Below are 20,852 nucleotides of genomic sequence, written 5' to 3'. Positions count from 1 at the left end.
TATGATAAGAATGAAATATTATATTGCAGCATGAAGTAAAACTTTGAGTTTTAAGTACAATAATGTTTTTGAAGATTATATACAATTAAAAGTAATGCAACTGCAGGACTGTCAAGGGGTATCATAAAATATAGACCCAAATGTGTTCTCTCCACTATAAGTGACATAGAGGAAACCATCTTCATCCTTCTTCTCGTCATATATTGCAGACAAAATCGCCCCTGAAAAATCAAACAGAACATATAGAGGAAGAGTGTTTTATAAACAAGATGCATACAAGCTCAGCTGTAAAAATGAATACGACTGTCAATTTATAAAATATGAGTAAGGAGTCCAGTAATTGCCTGTTGGTGGCAGCACATTATCCACAAATATGAAAATTGCTTTTTCCGCACTTAGTTTGATCCTCTTGCGAATAACATAAACAAATTGTCCCACAGTCAAATCGGATGGGACAAGATACCTAAAATTTATTACAAATAAAACAGATTGAACATCAGCAAAGATAGACTACACTTATGTATTTGTAGTTTTGTGCATATGAACAATCAGTTCTGACAAACATATTTACAGCAAACATCCCTGTTGATCTTGTTGTATCTAGTGGATAGCCAAGCAGATTATACTCAAGGAACCTAAAGGGCTGTCTGTAAGATGTTTATAACAATTTATATTTCTACAGGTAACAGTCGGTACTCAATTGACATTTGACACAACCACAACTTCAAAAAAAAAAAGAACTGCAAGAATAAATATGCATATAGGAGATATACAGGTATAGAGAGGGGGTGCTTTTTAATTAGCATAAAGCCGCTCACTATCCCGAGTTTTGCACAATGCAAAAAGTAAATTAGCCACTTTGTTAAGGATGGTACCCGCGCTGTATGCCGACTCTCATAAGTATTTTCCAGCCTGCACTTCTGGTTGACTGCAACTATTACTTTAAATAGTATGTTTTCTGACAGATACCTCAGCTTCACTAAACCTGAACTATGTTTACCTTCTAAATAATATACCTACCATCCGGTAACAAGTCTCATTTTAATCATTCTAGCTCCCTTTCTACAGGAAGAATGATCAAGTCTTTGACTTGAACATTATTCTAAAATCGAATTTATTTTGGAAGTAAAAACTTACAGTACACATACAATATTGCAAAACTAAATCTTTTAAAAATATAAAATAGATTATACAGCTATACTAAGAGCAAAGAGAGCAAGAGTAAAAGCACATGTCAACTAAATATTATAACAAAAATAGAACTGCCAACATGTTATATATCTTACCTATGAGGAAAGTGGTAGCTAGCAAGGAATAATTAATTACCAAAAAATCTGAGCTCGTTCATGCCAACAAAGACTGAACAATTAACTACCTAACAATCTGAGTTAGTTCATGACATTAAGAAAGACTTACTTCTTCTTGTCAATGTTAGGTATATCACTTTTCTCCCCCTTCTCCACGATGACCTTCAATTCACAAGATCAGGATAACATAAAAGTCAGATTGAGTTCTATATCCAGAAACTCAATGTAAATTAAGCAGAAGTTGTAGACAGAACAGAAATTTCAAAGGATCGATCTTCCTGTAACGAAATCATAAAATACATGCCAAGTAAATCTCTATTATCTAGATTAGAAGGTTAGCTAAGATTCATGAACCTATATTCAACATATCTCCTCTCCTTTTATCCAATAAATACAAACTAAGTATAATTAAATATATTTCATTTCAATCACAAACCCAAAAAAGCATGATGCTTGAATAAGAAATTACAATCTTGTAGCCCTCAACATATAAGCAGAGACTTGACTAAGTGTCTTCATTTTTTACATATATACGAGTGATATTTCTTTTAATTAGCCACTGAAATCACTAAAGGTCCAAGGCACTTTGAACCCCCGTGCTTTCTTTATTTTACCACTAACCCAAAGATAGAATTGGCCGCTACTGCAGATATAATGCACGGTCCTGGATTCTACCATCCTCTCAAACCAAACCCGATATATTGAGTGTAGCCCGTTCGTAAAGCAGGGGGCGAGATGTAAGCAGGCCTTACCTCTACTCTAAAGAGCAGCGAGGATATTTCCAAAGAGAGCCTGGGCTCTGATATATGTCAACTAATCCTTACAGTGTTTCATTCCTGACTAATTCAATACCATTTTACTCAAAAGTTACCACCTTAATTGTTTTAATTCTAATAAGGACTGTGAACACGGACAATGATTAAAGAAGGTAATACGATATAATGCAAGTCAAGACAAGAAAAATGATATTATTGGAACAAATTACAATATGACGCGAAGAAAACAATTTAGTCTTATCACTAGCTGCAGTGGCAAGTTAGATTTTACAAATATATCAGTCTTTTTTTCCTTTGTGTTGTCTGACAAGTGACAATTTCAAATACATTCAAATAAGCCTCCACATAAATAAATAGAAAAACTACTACTTAAAACTAAAATACGAGTCAAACGTTCCATAATTTATAGAAATCTCAAACGTAACTTTGCAAACAATTTCATGCAAGTACAAATTATAAAGGCTTCGAAGATTCGACTCTCACCGGAATCCTATCTGGGTATTTCTCCCTGATCCTAGCAGCCTCTGCACTCCTCTTCTCTGCAAACAATAATCAAAAAAAAGACTTAGTAATACCATTCAATTACATATAAACAACAAATCAATCACCTAACAGAAAAGAAACAAAACTTGTATACTCAAGATCATACCAAGACCATGTTCCAGCTTAAATGAACTCTTTGCCATAAAATCCCCAATTAGAATACCAAATCACTGATCTTTGATGCCTACACAATCAATCATCAAAACGACTTACAAAAAAACAAAGAACATAACAATCTGCAACAAAGATTTTCTAAATTCTAACTAAAGACGCAATCTTTTTTCAATCAATCAAGAACCCAGTATTAAATTACAATTTTGTGAAGAACCCAAAAAAATCTTGAATTAAAAACCAACAAAGAACAAGAATTGCGATTATTATGAGCTAGAGAAGAAAGAACTAACCTTTTTCGAAGGATGAAGTAAATAGATGCTTTTTTATCACAACCCTCAACTTTAGAAAAGTTGTATATATATGATATGAGCAGTGCAGAAGAAGTCTAAAGAGTCTCACGGAACCTAATCATTTATTATATTTTATCTAAATACCTAATCATTATCTTTTTTTTCTTTTTATTTACACCTGACAAAAAAATATATATAAGTAGGGGTGAGCAGAAAGAAAAAACTGAAACCGAAAAAAACTGATAAACCAAACCGAAAAAAACCCAACTGCTAAAAAACTCGAAAAAACCGAACCAACAAAAACCGAATTAGCGGTGCGGTTTCGGTTCCGGTTTTCAATCAAAACCGAACCAAAATTAATCGCACCGCTACATTATATATATATATATATAATATTATGTATATATACATGTGTATATTATCATAACCCGATTCTAATATTTTATTAATTAAATATTTATTTAACATTAGTATAATTGTATAGTATAATACAATAAATTAATTAAGATTAATATGTAAATACTTTTAAATCATATTTTTTTGCTAAATAAATCATAATTTTTTTAATATGTATATAATCAATTTTATCATATGTTGTGATATATACTCTTTTTTTTCATTGTTGTGATATATTTTTATCATATTTCGTATCTATTAGTTAAGATAATATTAATTATACATTCAAAAAATAACTTTATAAATTAAATATATCAATTTTATTTAACGAATTCTAAAGTGACAGATTTTTGGTGATTAATGTAATATTATTATTTAACTTGATGTTATTTTTTTATCCAACACATTACCAACAAAATATTGTACAAATAAAAAATCTTTAAAAAAAACGGAATAGAAACCGAAACCGAAAAAATATTTTAAATGATTTGGTGACGGTTAATAGCAATTAACCGAACCGAACCGTATGTATTGGTTCGGCTACGGTTAATGTTAAAAATCGCACCAAACTATACCATGCACACCCCCGATATATAAGAGAAAAACGTGTGTGTTGTCCACCGCCTTCAATCACGCATATATATCTATATCTAGACTACAAGTCTAGAAGTAATCTTCATCTTTTCTGAGATTGTAGAGAAAAATGGTTTTCTGCTGTGTCATCGCGATGCGGCCGATACGTTTTTTTTCTCAAACCGGCACATGCAGTTTGATCAAATTTCCAAACCATACGTTCGGTTTGATCAAATTCTAAACCGCACCCGCACCGCGTAACCTCAAAAACCGCAAAAACCATATCATGAAAATGCAGTGCGTTGTGATGCGGTTTGTGTAGTTTATTTATTCAAAAAAATAATATTTACATATAAATAAAATAAAATTTAGCTAATAAGAAAACTAAAAATAATATATATTTGATTAAAAATAAAATATGTTGGTAATTTGTAATATGTAAGCTAGTATTTATAACACAAAATTATAATAAATAATAAATGAATATATAATATATAAATATATCTCTATATACATTATATACATATATATTATAAATTAATTTATATATATATTAAATTGTAGTGCGGTTTAAACCGCAATGTCAAAAAATCAAACCGCAAACTGCACCGCACCACACGGTTTGTCAAAAAATCAAACCGCAACCGCACCACAAAAAATTAAAAACCGCATTTTGTGATGCGGTGTGAGGCGGTGCGGGCGGTTTGTGCGGTTTGATGATCAACCCTAGTTTTTTAAGTTTGTTTCTCTTTTTGTAGTACAAAACATATTTTTAAGAGAGGTTTTTTTTTAATATTATATTTCTTAAAAATTGTTTCAAAAATATTGTCATTTTTAAATTTTTTTCAAAAATATAATTTTTGAAGTTTTATTTTCAAAAATATGATTTACAACATCTGAAATTCAATATTGATTTTAACATTAATTCGGTTACAAACTTGAAAGGCAACTAATATAACCTTAAAGTCAATATATTTTAAAATTTGAAATTATATTGGATAACAAGTTGTAAGACTCTACAAATATTTTTATAAATTACTTTGAAGACGTTAGTGTTTTTAAAAATAATTTTAAAGGCATAGGTATTTTGGGTAATTTTTATTATACATTATTAAATTAATAATTGATTTTAGTTTTTGAAGAATATTTAAAAAAAAATCTGATCCTTTGACAATAGGAAACTTTCCAGAGCTATACACCGTTTCATAATTTTAGTTTGAGTAGCTGAATTTGAAAATATGGGTGATTGGCTGATTGAGTAAATTGTTTTGATTAGTTAATTAAATTTAATTATTTCGAATAAAATTATTTTATAAATAGTTATTTCAATTAATTTTTTGCATCACATGAAAAAATATGTATTTTTTTCAAAATTAGTTTTTGAGATAAAAAAACTATTTTAAAAAGGTAATTATCAAATAGTAATATTAAAAAATTTATTTAATCAAAACCTCTAAATTGATTTAAAAAGCTATTTTTATTAAAAAAAACTAATTTTCAAACATGACATATGATTACTAGATACATTGGTCCTGACAATTAGCTGTTAGTTATGTTTGAATTGGTTGTTTTGTATGGATGCCCTTCCCCAACCATGGTTGGTCGGGGCTTATTTCAAGCCAACCAATCCTTCCGCAATAATTCGCAATGATTCATTGCGGAAGACGAGAACTTTTAATTATTTTTTTTAAATTCACAGTTTTTATTTGATTAAAACTAAAAAAATAGGTATAATCGAGACAATTTCAAACAATTAAAACAAATGAAATTTTTTGTTCTTCTTCCACAAGTAAATTTATGTTATTTTTAATTTTTTATGATTTTTTACAATAATTTAATTTGAAAATTCGAATTAAGTAATAAAAAGAGGAAAATAAAAATATTTTAAAAAATTCCGGACAAAATGTAGAAAAATAAAAGTTTTGAGAAAAAAATATTGGTATTTTTTTGACTAAATTTTCGTTAATTTTAATTTTTTATTATTTTTTGAAGTAATTTAAATATGAAAACTAGAGTAAATAATAAAAAAAAGAATAATAAAAAATATTTTCAGAAAATTCTAGAAAAAAATTTACATATTGTTATTTTAGAAAATAAATTGTATAATTTTTTTGACCAGAATTATATTATTCTCAATTTTTTGTAAATTTTTTAAGTAATTTATATTTAAAAATTCTAAAAAGGAGGTTGGTGATAATGCATTTAATACTCCTTCCGCAATGATTAGGTTGGTGAAGGTACATTTAATGTTTCCGCAATAAATAATTGTGAAAGAACTATTTAATTCTCCCACCAACCAACGCAACAGTGACGCACGAATTATACAAATTTCCTCTCCATCTGTAATGATTCGAATTTCCTCTCCTTCCGTAATGAATCATTGCGGAAGCAGTGATTTTTTTCATTTTTTCTAATTAATTTTCTTGTGTCCCAAAAAAAATAATAAGAAATTTTAAAATTTATTATAAATTTGACACCCCTTGTTGATTTCATATAAATTTTTGATATCATTTTTTAAAAATTTTGAACATAAATCTTGCAGATTTTACCTTCTATTTTGCTAAAATAAGTACATTAAAAAATAAAAAAAATGTAACAAATATAATACTAGTTTTAGAATAATTTATTTATGATATAAAGTCCGGTTAGAAAAAAATAATATACAATTATGTATCAAAATATTTTAACACGTCATAACCAAGAATGAAGTACTTTGAGTATAATTTCTATCATTTTTTTCGAAATGAAAAATTTTATACATTTAAATTTGAAATATATATATTGTTAGTCCCTTAACCATATAGCAAGAATTACAGAAGGGAGGTTGAATGGAATTCTTGAACATTTTTCTTAAAATAAAAAATGTTCAAACTCGAATACAAATATAAGTGTTTTGATTAGCACAATGCGGAATAAAAATTTAAGTGAATCAAAATATAAGTTATTAAAAACAAGAGTTTTTAAAAACTTTCTGGTGGATTTAATCCACCAGAGATATATATTATATCGAGAGAACTCTGTGTGCAAGAATGCTCACAGCTGCTTACAAATTTGAACTACTGAGAATACAGAGAAATGCTAATAGTTCTGCTTACAAATGTTTCTCACTTTTTGTATCTCAGATCTACATTTCTATTTGCTACTTCTTGGTTTATATATTACCAAGATTACAAAGTCAAAAGATAGAATCATTATAAAAACTATCAGTTTTTATGCTTTGCTACTTTGTTCTCTATTACCCAGTTAATAGGCTTACTCATTCCATTTGCATACATCCCGACGCATGTGACCAGTTGTCACTGTCAACTGATGTTTCAATTCTTTATCTGTTGGTTTCATGATCATTCGTCAGATTGTTGATCATCCGTCGGGTTGTTGATCATCCGTCGGGTGCTTTGTAGTTTATCCGTCGGGTAGCAATCAGGCACTTGACTTCATTTTACTTATGCAGAATTAAAAGACATCATCTATGTACAATTAATCAACCTATTCTGCATATCTAGTTAAAGTCCACATGACTTATATGCTACTACAGACTCTATACAAAGGTGTATGCAGAAATGTGCTACAAACTTATTATTACATAAGGTACTCACTCGATGGATAATAAATCATTATCCGTCGGGACTATAATGAGTTATCCGTCGGGATAATAATTCTTATCCGTCGAGTGCTACATTATTTCACTAAGTAAAATCTACTTAGGTGTTTTGTTTATGTCATCATCAAGTACACAACATATGCACAACAATCTCCCTCAATTTATGTCTACTGGAATTGTAGTCATAAATTAAGAGATACTTGATGATAACAAAACACCCTAAACATACATCTTTAAAAGAAAATAGATAATACTTAAAGTGCTTCAATTAATCAAAATGTACAAAGTTTGGCTCACAGTCATTTCAAGATGCTCCTCTAGCCTGAGCAGATTTTTCTAGTTTCTTGAAGGTCTGGATCTTCTTCCAAGCTTCCTGTTGTTTTCATCAATCTGATTTTGGAGCTGCCTGTGGAATTCCAGTTCATCAGATTCTGAGAGATTTAGCTTTTCTTGCATTTCCAAGAGAGTCTCATTGCTGGAGATGCTCTATTGGTCTTCTAATATGAAGAATCTTCTCACCCCTTTGTCATCTATGAACTCCATCAGCCAGTAGGGCCTTAGATGCACTCTTCTCCCTGTGTATGGGATGATTAGAGTCTTTGGGAGTGCATCTTTAGCTCTAACACTCCTTAGTTCTTCAATCTTCTTCAATACTAGTCTTCTAGCAGTGACATTGAACCCAAAGTTCTTCTTGAAGGATGAATAAACTTTAATCAGTACAGCTTGACTCTCTTGAAGAATCCTGTGAAGTGGCCAGTGAATCTCCTTTCCTCCTTTGTACTTGAACACTAACCTTTCAGGTAGGTTTCTGTATGCATAAATTCCCCTCACTTCATCTAGTTCATCCAGATAGAGGTTTAGATCAGAAAATTCTTTGATGTCACACAAGTACAAGTAGTCTCCCTTATTGACTTTGGGTTGAGCTTTGACTACAGATTTGGATTTGAGGGGTGACAGCTTCACTTTCTTGACTGTCCTTGACTTTGTCCTCTTTGGTTTGTTAAGGATTGGTAGACTGAAGTCAGGAATTGGTATGTTATCCCATTCTATTGGCTCATCCTTGGGCACAATAGGTTCACCATGAATATTCCTGTAGGGATCCACCACCCTTATATCTTCAAATACCACAGAGGGCTTTGATGCTTGAGTTGTAGTTGGTGTGGGTTCCTTAGGAAATTGATCTCCCAATTCCTTGTCAACAATATCCAGTTTCCTTTTTATTCTTTTAGCCAATTCTTTCTTTCTTGGAGATTTCTTCTGTTCTTCAACTTGCTCCCTTGATTCAGTAGCTTCAGATGGTTGAGAGGGAATTTGTTGAGATGAACTTACAGCCTGTAGCTTGGCCAAGATAGCAATCTGCTCTTTCTTTTGTTTAGCCTTCTTTGCATCTAGAATAGCTTGCTTCTTTTCCTGCTTCAATCTGGCTTTTTCTTCTCTCTTTGCTTGAGCAAATTGAGGATGTCCAGCTACTACCCAAATTTCCTTCCCATTTCTGAATATCTTAGCAATCCTCTTTTTAGAAGCTGAATCAGTTGGATCTTTGTAGAAAACAATTAATCTTGACAGAAGCTTCTTCTCATCAGGCTTGGGTGTCTCATACACAGTATCCAAGGGGTTCTTCAATGATGATTTTGAATAGTTTACCCTTGGTTTAAGGATCATTGCAGTCTTTGGAGACTTGATGCAGGAAGATTGTCCTATTTCCAGATAATTCATGCTCATCTCATTCACACTGATTTGCTTGACTTGAGAGTGATGGATGGCTGACTTAACTGGCTCCTTGACAAGTTGGAACTTCTTCTATATCTCCTCATCAATCTTCTCTCTGTTGATCAAACTCAACTTTTCTTTCTCAGCAACTTTCAAGTTTGTTGCTGCTACTTGAATCAGATCCATACCATCTGCAACTGATGGCTTTGAGACAGTAATTGAAGGCACAATTACTTTACTGATTTGTATTTGAAGTTTCTCCCCCTCACTTGGTTCTTTCTCCCCCTTTTTGTTATCATCAAGTTGAGGAGTCAGGCTTTGTGCTTTAGCCAGTTGTATTAGAAGATTGGTCTGAGACTGTTGATTTTGAAGAATGGTGGCCATATAATTTTCAATAACTTGAACTCTGTCTTCCAACTTGGCCAGCTTCTTTTCAGCATCTGATTCTCTTCTCAGTCTTAGTAATAGATCTTGCATGGTACCATATGGCATGACTGAATCCAGCTTCTCCGAATTGTAGGTCTTCAAGTCAGCTATATCCTTTTTGAGTTCATCTACACTCAGATTCCGTCTTAATTGTTGTAGCTTCAATAGATGTAGAGAATCTAGATGAGCTTGAAGAATAGCCTTGGTACCAGCATTTGAGCACTTCTGAATGGCCTGTTGGATAAACATGATTTGTTTGACCAAGGATACATTAAATTATCCTGGTGTGGACTCCTTTGTCAAGGCCCATTCAGGTAAATCTGGAATAGAACTTGGGCCTTCATCTCCCCCTAAGTTCATGCTTCCATCAAATGAAATAGAGTCATCATCATTAGAATTTACTCCAAATTCCTCAGATGGCTCACCAGCTGTAGAAGAAATTAAATTGACAGCAGCTTTATCCCTTTGTAGAGATTCTGAAGTATGCACCAGATTCAAAGTCTTTTCTGCCTCCTCATTGCCCTGAGCAGCCAACAATTGATAGGCTGACACAGGATGAGTAAAAGTGTCAGCATCCAAGGAAATGTTATCAATTGCAGCTTTGTAATGTTGCTGAAATTGTCTTTCCTTTTCAGCATCATCCACAATCATTGACTCATGAGCAATGGCTGGATCCACCCTTATACCCTATGTACATGCTTTTCTCTCATGTTCTCTCTTTTGTTGCATCAGGGTCTCACCCTGGCTCCCCACCCTCACACCCTCACCTTCACCTACTAAGGTGGGACTCCTTTCACTCCCTTTTGCCAATCCTGAATCAATGGATTGCTGATTTTCACTCATTTCCTCTCCTTTTGCCTGGGAGCAACCCAGCCTCTCACTCAAGACACTCTCCTCTCTCAGTCCTAGGAGTGACTGTACAACCACTAAATCTTCTGCACTTGAAATAATTGAAGTTTGAAGTTGTGCAGAGATACTCGACGGATGAGTGATATCCATCGAGTGAGTGGTAATGCTATCCGACAGATAACTGTTGTTAGGCTTATCCGTCGGGATACAGTCACTACTCGACGGATGAGCAATATCCGTCGAGAGAGTAGAAATGAATGAGGTGGGAAGAGAAACTATTGTTGACTCTGTGCTGATTGAAGATATTTGGGGCACATATGTCACAATAGTTTCTGAAAGAATTGGCAAGTGAGCCAACAAATCATCTAAAAGATGATGCTCACTTGTACTGAGTTTTGGCTTCCCCAACAGAGTTAAAGAAGGGGAATCAGGAATTGAAGTGTTTATCATATCCACTTCCAGAGAGTTTGTTGGTGAGTATGGTGTATGAGATGCTTCTATAACTAGAGATTTTGGCTGTGACTCCACATTTATTAGAGCCACATCAAACTGAATTTGAGAGAGTGCATGGACTGTGTCTTTAGCACCAGTTTGCACTGTGTTTGTGCCCTGTGCATCCCCAGAGGTTTTAGATTTCTTCTTTCTTGTATAAGTTTGGGGTGAGCTTGTGTCCCTAACCCTTTTGGCCTGTGCTCTTGGCTGAGAGCTTTGTTCAATAACTACATCCTTTTGGGATGATGCAGCTAGAAGTGAGCTTTTATCCTTTTTAAGCACTGCAGTTTATTGGGAAACTGCAGTGTGGCTAGGATGGGATTCACTCAACTCTCCAACCTTATTCTTAGGGTTTCTTTGATGTTCACCCCTTCCCTCACCTAACTTACCCTCCTTCACACTCCGCTCTTTGGCTTTGGTGGGTTTTTCAACTGGCATCTTTTGAGAGATACCAGAGGGGGTTTTCTTTGATTTAGATTTAGAAATAGTAGTAGGTTTGGAGGCTTTGGTAGGCAACTGTTTGGTCATTGACACAGTTGCCATAGCTACTCCTGAATTCAAAGAAATAGTGGAGGTTGGAATAGTTGTAGGGATGGATGAACTTACCTCACTTACTTGAGGTGCCTGCATTACAGGAAAGTAGAACATTGGCACATCCTTGTGATGATTGGCCCTGTTCAAATCTTCAATGAGTCTTCTCTCTTGAACCCAACAAACCAGTTTGTTGTTTGGGTTCTCAAGCACAATCTCTTCACAGAGGTGGTTAACCAATAACATGAAAAATCTAGCATAATATACATTCTTACCTCTTTTAGCTAACTCACCTAATTTAAAACCTAACTCAAACAAGACAAGGTCACTGAAATTATAAAATTTATCTATAACTAGCATGTATAGCATGTTAAGCATGGAAATATTCACTGAATCAAAATTACTGACTTTTCCAGAGAAAACCTTAGTAACTACATCACACATGAAATTCCACTCCTTCCAAAGACCCATTCTCCTAATATCACTCAGTTTAGAAGTAGGAAGTGCATAATGCATGGAATTAAGCATATTGATAATATCAGTGTCATTGTGTGGTGAAGTCACATTATTATCAGGAATTTTGAAACATGCTTTTATCACATCACTATTGATACAGAATTCATTACCTTTGATGGTTAGAGTGATGGTCTTGTCAGTAAAGTTGTAGATAGCAGTGGTCCACATCTCTGCAACAACTTCACAGAAGATTGTGGTGATTCCAGCATAGCGTAATTGAGCTTGCAGTTCTTCACAAAGTCCATCATCTTGTGGTAGTCCTCTGATTACTGAATACCCTTATTGACCAATGCAGTGAAATTGTTCTTCTCATAAATGAACCCAGTTTGAGACATAATCTTTACTACAGGTGCCATTGTTAGAGAATGAAAGCTTGAAGAGAGAGAGAGAGAGAGAGAGAAAGTAATTGCTTGAGAGAGAATGAAATAAGAGCAGTTGAATTTGAGAATGATAAAAGAAAACAATTGCAATGAAATAAGCTTTTATACTATCTCAAAAATAACTGATTAAAAATAATAAAGTAAAGTAAATTAACCAATAGAAATTGCCTAAAATAGCCGTTTAAAAATGAACTGTAAAAATTCCACCCATTATCCGTCGTATAATACTTACAAACTGTAAATATACTTGATGGATAATGTACAGGGAATTAACGGCTGAGATTAAGACAATTCGACGGATGAGGATAAACTGTTATCCGTCGAGTTTTAAAAGATTCCAGAAAAGTGATTGATTTTCATTAGCAAATGGTATATCGACGGATGACTAAACTCGATGGATGAGGGTCATCCGTCGAGATGTAAATTTTGACTTAGCCAAAATTTCATCCAAGACTGAATCAATTAAATTTCTGGCTACATAACAACTTGCAAAATAACTCAGATAAATTTAAGAGTAATTAAGCATACCTAACTCACTTACCAACCTTGAAAAGGTGGATTCGTCCAGTGGCTTGGTAAAGATATCTGCAAGTTGCTTCTCACTTGGAACAAAATGTAGTTCCACAGTACCATTCATCACATGTTTCCTTATGAAATGGTACTTGATATCTATGTGCTTTGTCCTTGAATGTTGCACTGGATTTTCAGTGATGGAAATTGCACTTGTGTTATCACAGAAAATAGGAATTCTCTCAACTTGCAAACCATAGTCTAGCAATCGATTTTTCATCCATGAAATATGTGCACAGCAACTGCCAACAACAATATATTCAGCTCCAGCTGTATAAGTAGAAACTGAATTTTGCTTTTTACTGAACCAGGACACAAGCTTGTTTCCTAGAAATTGACAGGTACATGTTGTGCTCTTTCTATCAATTCTACAACCTGCATAATCTGAATCTGAATAACCAGTTAGATCAAAACCAGAATCTCTAGGGTACCAAATGCCAAGGTTTGGTGTTCCCTTGAGATATCTGAAAATTCTCTTAATAGCTATCAAGTGAGATTCTCTAGGATCAGCCTGAAATCTAGCACATAAACATGTAGCAAATATTATATCTGGCCTACTAGCTGTTAAGTACAGAAGTGAGCCAGCCATGCCTCTATAACTTGAAATATCCACAGACTTTTCAGTAGTGTTTAATTCAAGCTTAGTTGCAGTGGTCATGGGAGTTTTTGCAGATGTGCAATCCATTAGATCAAACTTCTTTAAAAGATCAAAAATATATTTAGTTTGACAAATGAATATTCAATTACTAACTTTCTTAACTTGCAAACCAAGAAAGTAAGTTAGTTCTCCCATCATACTCATTTCATACTTACTTTGCATCAATTTGGTAAACTTCTTGCAAAGTTTCTCATCTTTAGAGTCAAAAATAATATCATCTGCATAAATTTGAACAAGTATACTAGAGCCATTAACATTTCTGAAAAATAAAGTTTTATCTACAGTACCTCTTGTGAAGTGATTTTCCAAAAGGAACTTTGATAAAGTGTCATACCAGGCTCTAGGTGCTTGTTTCAGTCCATAAAGTGCTTTCAGAAGATAATAGACATATTCTGGAAAATTTGGATCTTCAAAACCAGGAGGTTGACTGACATATACTTCTTCCTCCAAATCTTCATTCAGAAAGGTACTTTTGACATCCATTTGATAGACCTTGAAATTGGCATGGGCTGCATAGGCTAAGAAGATTCTGATGGCTTCTAGTCTTGCAACAGGAGCAAATGTTTCATCAAAATCTATTTCTTCTTGCTGACAATAGCCCTTAGCAACCAATCTAGCTTTGTTCCTGACTACTATACCATTTTTATCCATCTTGCTTCTGAATACCCACTTGGTGTCTATTGGATTCTTTCCTTTAGGTTTGGGTACCAGCTTCCATACATTATTCCTTTCAAATTGGTTTAGCTCCTCCTGCATGGCTAAAATCCAATCAGGATCCAACAAAGCTTCTTCTACCTTCTTTGGTTCTTCCTTTGACAGAAAGCTGTTGTATAGACATTCTTCCTGAGTTGCTCTTCTTGTTTGAACTCTAGAAGAAACATCACCAATGATAAGCTCAAAGGGGTGATCTTTTATCCATTTCCTTTGTTGAGGTAGATTAGCTCTAGATGAAGAGACCTCATGCTCGTCTTGATGTGTGATTGAGTTTTGATTGTTAGAAACTCCCCCTGAGTTTGTGGATCTTTAATTTGAGAAAGGGGAATTTTCTATAGGTGATCTGTCTTGACCTCCTGCTCCTTTTGATAACCCGACGGATGGTGAATTTTGAGAACCGACGGATGAGGCAGGTTGTCTTCCGACGGATAACGCAGATTGCCTTCCGACGGATGAAGCATTATGCAACTCGATGGATGTTGAGTTTTGTGCTTCATTGGTAGTAGATTTATCTGCATTATCCTTAGACACTATTTCTTGATCACTTTTATCATCACTGTCATCACTAACCATCTCCACATTGTCGAATTTAAGGCTCTCATGGTAATCTCCATCTTTCAGTCCTTCAATCTTTTTATCATCAAACACAACATGTATAGATTCCACAACAATGTTGGTTTTTAGATTGTAGACTCTATATGCTTTACCAACAGCATATCCAACAAAAATTCCTTCATCTGCTTTAGCATCAAACTTCCCATTTTGATCAGTTTGATTTCTCAGGATATAGCATTTGCAGCCAAAGACATGAAGAAAGTTTAGAGTTGGCTTCTTGTTCTTGAACAATTGATAGGGAGTCATGCATCTTGCTTGATTAACCAGAGAAATGTTCTGAGTGTAGCATGCAGTATTTACAGCTTCAGCCCAGAAATATGTTGGTAGTTTAGATTCTTCAAGCATTGTCCTTGCAGCTTCAATAAGTGATATGTTCTTCCTTTCCACTACTCCATTCTGTTGTGGAGTCCTTGCTGCTGAAAACTCATGCAGAATCCCATTTTCTTCACAAAATGCTCTCATGATAGAATTCTTGAACTCAGTTCCATTGTCACTCCTGATTCTTCTAACTTTGAAATCAGGATGATTGTTGACTTGCCTTATGTGATTGATGATGATTTCACTAGCCTCATCTTTAGATTTTAGGAAATATGTCCAAGAGAACTTTGAGAAATCATCTACAATTACTAGGCAAAATCTTTTTCTTGAGATGGACAATACATTGATTGGTCCAAACAAATCCATGTGAAGCAGTTGCAAAGGCTCTTCAATTGTTGAATCAAGTTTCTTCCTGAATGATACTTTGATCTGCTTCCCTTTTTGGCAGGCATCACACAGTCCATCCTTTGAAAACTCCACTAGAGGAATGCCTCTTACCAGTTCTTTCTTTACCAGCCCATTCATGGTCTTGAAGTTTAAATGGGATAGCTTTTTGTGCCATAGCCAACTTTCATCCTGACTTGCTTTACTGAGAAGACAAGTTACAGACTCTGCTTTGGATGAGTTGAAATCAGCTAGATACACATTTCCTTTTCTCACACCAGTGAGAACCACTTTGTTGCTTCTTTTATTAGTCAAAACACAGGCTTCTGAGTTGAAGGTTACTGAATTGCCTTTGTCACAAAGCTGGCTGATACTCAACAGATTGTGTTTGAGACCATCCACTAAGGCAACCTCCTCAATGATGACATTGTCCTTTGAAATCAAGCCATATCCCACAGTATAACCCTTGCTGTCATCTCCAAAAGTGATACTCGGGCCAGCTCTCTCCTTAAACTCTGTGAGCAGGGTAGAATCACCAGTCATGTGTCTTGAACAACCACTATCCAAGTACCAAAGATTCTTTCTGTTTCCCTGCACACATCAAAATCAAATCAAGTTGATTTTGGTACCCAAGTTTCCTTGGGTCCTGCCTTGTTAGCTTTCTTTTTCTGTTTCTTAGGTCTTATCTCATTTGACTTAGGAATTTCAGATTTGTCCTTAATCATTTGGATTGGACCTTTGAAACCATTCATTGCAACAAAATTATCATGCATATTATGACTAACAGGAAATGGCATGCTTGGTGTAAACATATTATCCCGGTAAGGCATGCTAAATGGCATTTGTGGCATACTATATGCAGCATAATAAGGATTAGGTGCAAATGGCATATTAGCAAACTATGCATTCATGTTCTGTGTAGGCATAACATTAACATGCATGGAAGGCATGGCATTCATGTTAGGAAATTGAGACTGAACAGACATGGGAGTAGGCATGGCAGATTTGCAATTAACAGATAAATAATTTACACTACCACACTTGACACAGATTTTTCTAGGAGCATATTTATCAGGTGTATAGTTATTGTGTTTGTTAATCCCTACTTTACCATTCCTATTGTTTTTTCTTTTGGTCTCTATTTTTACCTCAATTTTCTCAAGTCTGTCACTTAACTGTTTGACAGTCATGTGACCAACATTAGTCTTTTTCCCTTTCTTAACTTGACTTGACTCTCCTGAAACAAAGTTCTTGGAAACAGACCCATACTTCTCATTCAGCTTGATTAGTTTGGCTTTGCTAATGGGCTTGCTCACAGCCGACGGATGAGGATTTTCATCATTCGACGGATAACACTTTTTGTTATCCGACGGATAGTCTTCATCATCCGTCGAGTCTACATCTGTTAGCAGTCCATCTACCAAATTAGGTTCTAGTTTTTCTTTGTTCTTTTTCCAGGCTTCATCACAAAAAGACTCAATTCCTTGAACTTTGGTGATTTGAGCATGGACATCCCTGGATGTTTTCCATGCTTTAATCACCTCTTGTTCACGCTCGAGCTGCTTCTTTAAAATCTCTTCCTTTTTCAAGGACTCAGTTAATTCCTCCTTGGCAATCTTACACTCAATTCTTAATTTTTCAAAATTAATAAACTAAGACTCAAGCACATTATTCCTCTCACTTAAAAATAAATTGTTTTCTTTGATTTTAGCATTTTGTTTAGTAAGAGACTTAAGTGTAACACGCAAATGATATAATTATGTAGACATGTCATTTATGGCATCATTACACTCAGCTTTAGATAAATATGCAAGGTTTGTAGTAATTACCTGATTGCTTGAGGAACTTGTCTCTGTCTCATCAGACTTGGCCATTAGGGCTAGATTAACATAGCTGACATCTTCATCTTCATCCAGACCATATGCTGCCCGGTCATTTTCTTGTGTAATAAAAGCCTTTTCCTTTTGTTTGAGTAGATCAAAGTATTTTTGCTTATAATCCACAGACTCAAACTTTTTCTTACTGGAATCTGACTTTCTACACTCATTGGCAAAATGCCCTGCCAAGCCACATTTGAAACATTTGAATTTTGACTTGTCCACCATGTTTCTATTTGACTTGGCTGTTCCAAAGTTCTTCTTAAACTTGAGCTTGGCAAATCTCCTGGAAAGAAATGTTAGGTGCTCATCAATGTCCTCCATGTCATCTTGGCTCAATGAATCTTCACTTTCTACGGCAAGCCCCTTGCCCTTGTTCTCACAGACCTTAGAAGTTGATTCAACAGCTTCCATCTTCACTTCCTTCTCCTTTTCCAACTCAGCAACTAGTGCAATGGATCCTCTTTTCTTCTTTCCTCTCTCCATCCTTTCATCCTGCTCTATTTCAAGCTCATAGGTTTTCAGGATGCCATACAGTCTCTCCAAAGAAAACTCCTTATAATCTTGTGAGTTTCTTAATAAGACTGTCATTGATTTCCATTCCTTTGGAAGAGATCTAAGGAATTTCATATTAGAGTCTTTATTCTGATAGACTCTTCCATGCAACTTAAGAGCGTTTAGTAGTTTTTGAAACCTACTAAAAATGTCAGTGAGAGACTCACTTTCCTCATTGTGAAAATGTTCATATTGCTGAATCAAGAGCTGCATCTTATTTTCTCTAACTTGCTCAGTGCCATCACAGATTATCTGTATAGTATCCCAGACTTTCTTGGCAGTTTTGCAGTTGATAATGTTGTCAAACATGTCTGCATCAACTCCATTAAACAGAATATTCATGGCCTTTTTATCCTTCCTGACTTGTTCAATGTCAGGATCAGACCATTCATGCCTTGGCTTGGGAACTGATGGCTCGTTTCCTGTTGCAGCTCTCATTGGAACATGAGGGCCTTTTTCTATGTAGTCCACATAGGCCTCATCTTGAGAAAGCATATGAAGATGCATCTTTACCTTCCAATGATGGTAATTATCTTTATCTAGAAAAGGAATCTTGACTCCAACATCCTTCTTGTTCATCTTGCTGAATTGTTTTGATCTTTAAACTCTTTGTAGATTAAGAGCTTGTTCTGATACCAATTGTTAGTCCCTTAACAATATAGCAAGAATTACATAAGGGGGGTTGAATGGAATTCTTGAACCTTTTTCCTTAAAATAAAAAATGTTCAAACTCGAATACAAATATAAGTGTTTTGATTAGCACAATGCGGAATAAAAATTTAAGTGAATCAAAACATAAGTAATTAAAAACAAGAGTCTTTAAAAACTTTCTGGTGGATTTAAACAATTCCACCAGAGATATATATTATATCGAGAGAACTCTGTGTGCAAGAATGCTCACAGTTGCTTACAAATTTGAACTACTGAGAATACAGAGAAATGCTAATAATTCTGCTTACAAATATTTCTCACTTTTTGTATCTCAGATCTATGTTTCTATTTGCTACTTCTTGGTTTATATATTACCAAGATTACAAAGTCAAAATATAGAATCATTATAAAAACTATCAGTTTTTATGCTTTGCTACTTTGTTCTCTATTACCCAGTTAATAGGCTTCCTCATTCCATTTGCATATATCCCGACGCATGTGACCAGTTGTCACTGTCAACTGATGTTTGAATTCTTTATCTGTTGGTTTCATGATCATTCTTCGGATTGTTGATCATCCGTCGGGTTGTTGATCATCCGTTGGGTGCTTTGTAGTTTATCCGTCGGGTAGCAACCAGTCACTTGACTTCATTTCACTTATGCAGAATTACAAGACATCATCTATGTACAATTAATCAACCTATTCTGCATATCTAGTTAAAGTCCACATGACTTATATGCTACTACAGACTCTATACAAAGGTGTATGCAGAAATGTGCTACAGACTTATTATTACATAAGCTACTCACACGATGGATAATAAATCATTATCCGTCGGGACTATAATGAGTTATCCGTCGGGACTATAATTCTTATCCGTCGAGTGCTACATTATTTCACTAAGTAAAATCTACTTAGGTGTTTTGTTTATGTCATCATCAAGTACACAACATATGCACAATATATATATATATATTGAAATATAATAAATTAACTATTTCCAAAGTGGGCTTCTTATGTTCACATTTATATCTTTCGAAAAGTATTTTATAAATTTAGTAAAAACATATTTCATTAAATAATACAATATTAATAAATTTTATTAAATATTCATCATTTAATTATTACTAATATGCATTATTTTGAGAAACGTGCACCCGTTATGGTTTTTGATTCATAAACTCATGGTCTCAAGAGTTTACGAAATCATGAGTTTATGAATTAAAAACCTTCTCGGATAAACGTTTCTCGAAATAATCTAATAGTAATAAATATGAAATGAGTATTATTATATTTGAATTATAATTTTATTATTCGGTTATACATATTTTTACTAAATTTATGAAATACTTAATTTTATTATAGTTGAATTATTTGATATTGACAACATAATTTCAATATAATGCAAGGATAATATATTTATTTTATTTTAAAATAATTAAAGAAAGAAATAGCTTCATTAATGATTCATTGCGGAAGCCACGTATTTATATAAAAGATATGGTTTGTGGGAATCGAACCCAAGTTATTTCATTCACATATACAACCTCATACCACTACACCATATTGTCACGTGTGCTTTTTATCATACACATAATATGTAAGTGTGCTAAATGAATATTTTATTTAACTTTAAAGGTAGTTACTTTGAATTCCAAAAAAAGGATCGTTAATTGAATATTTGAACAGTTAATTCTAAAAAACTTAATTCCAAATATAAAGTTAGGCATAGTACACAAATGAATTATTATCTTATTTATTAATCATTTTTTAGTTTGAAAATATATCTTATATATTTTTAACATATTTTTTATTATAAAAAGTAATTAAAATGCACATATATAATTTTTTAAACAAATATTGAAAATAGAACGATTATATGTAAATAATCTATATTATTATTACATATTTAGATAAGTTCGAATTATAATGAGTCAATGCATTTTTAGTTTATTTCGAATTTGACTACATGACCCGACCGAAAAACATCGTCACATTCTACATTT

At 33.7% G+C, this 20,852-nt stretch overlaps 1 protein-coding gene across 2 annotated transcripts in view; it reads right to left on the bottom strand.

Moving 5' to 3' along the window:
- The window catches only part of LOC141668091 (autophagy-related protein 8C-like), a 68,708-nt gene continuing 47,856 nt past the window's right edge, over positions 1-20,852 (bottom strand). Inside the window, exons 1-6 of one of the 2 annotated variants that reach the window (XM_074474784.1) lie at positions 3,031-3,167; positions 2,733-2,810; positions 2,567-2,622; positions 1,417-1,469; positions 345-463; positions 1-221 (exon numbers count right to left, since the gene is read on the bottom strand). In XM_074474784.1, coding sequence (XP_074330885.1) covers positions 112-221; positions 345-463; positions 1,417-1,469; positions 2,567-2,622; positions 2,733-2,769 — 375 coding nt within the window. In that variant the 5' untranslated portion in view covers positions 2,770-2,810; positions 3,031-3,167 and the 3' untranslated portion in view covers positions 1-111. Of the gene's footprint in view, positions 222-344; positions 464-1,416; positions 1,470-2,566; positions 2,623-2,732; positions 2,811-3,030; positions 3,168-20,852 lie in introns of those variants that run through there. The other variant, XM_074474785.1, reaches the window with a different exon arrangement.

Source organism: Apium graveolens, chromosome 6, assembly GCF_009905375.1.
Source record: "Apium graveolens cultivar Ventura chromosome 6, ASM990537v1, whole genome shotgun sequence".
NCBI classification, from domain to species: domain Eukaryota; kingdom Viridiplantae; phylum Streptophyta; class Magnoliopsida; order Apiales; family Apiaceae; genus Apium; species Apium graveolens.
Note: the sequence above shows the minus strand (reverse complement) of the source record. Positions and strands in the feature narration are given on the sequence as shown.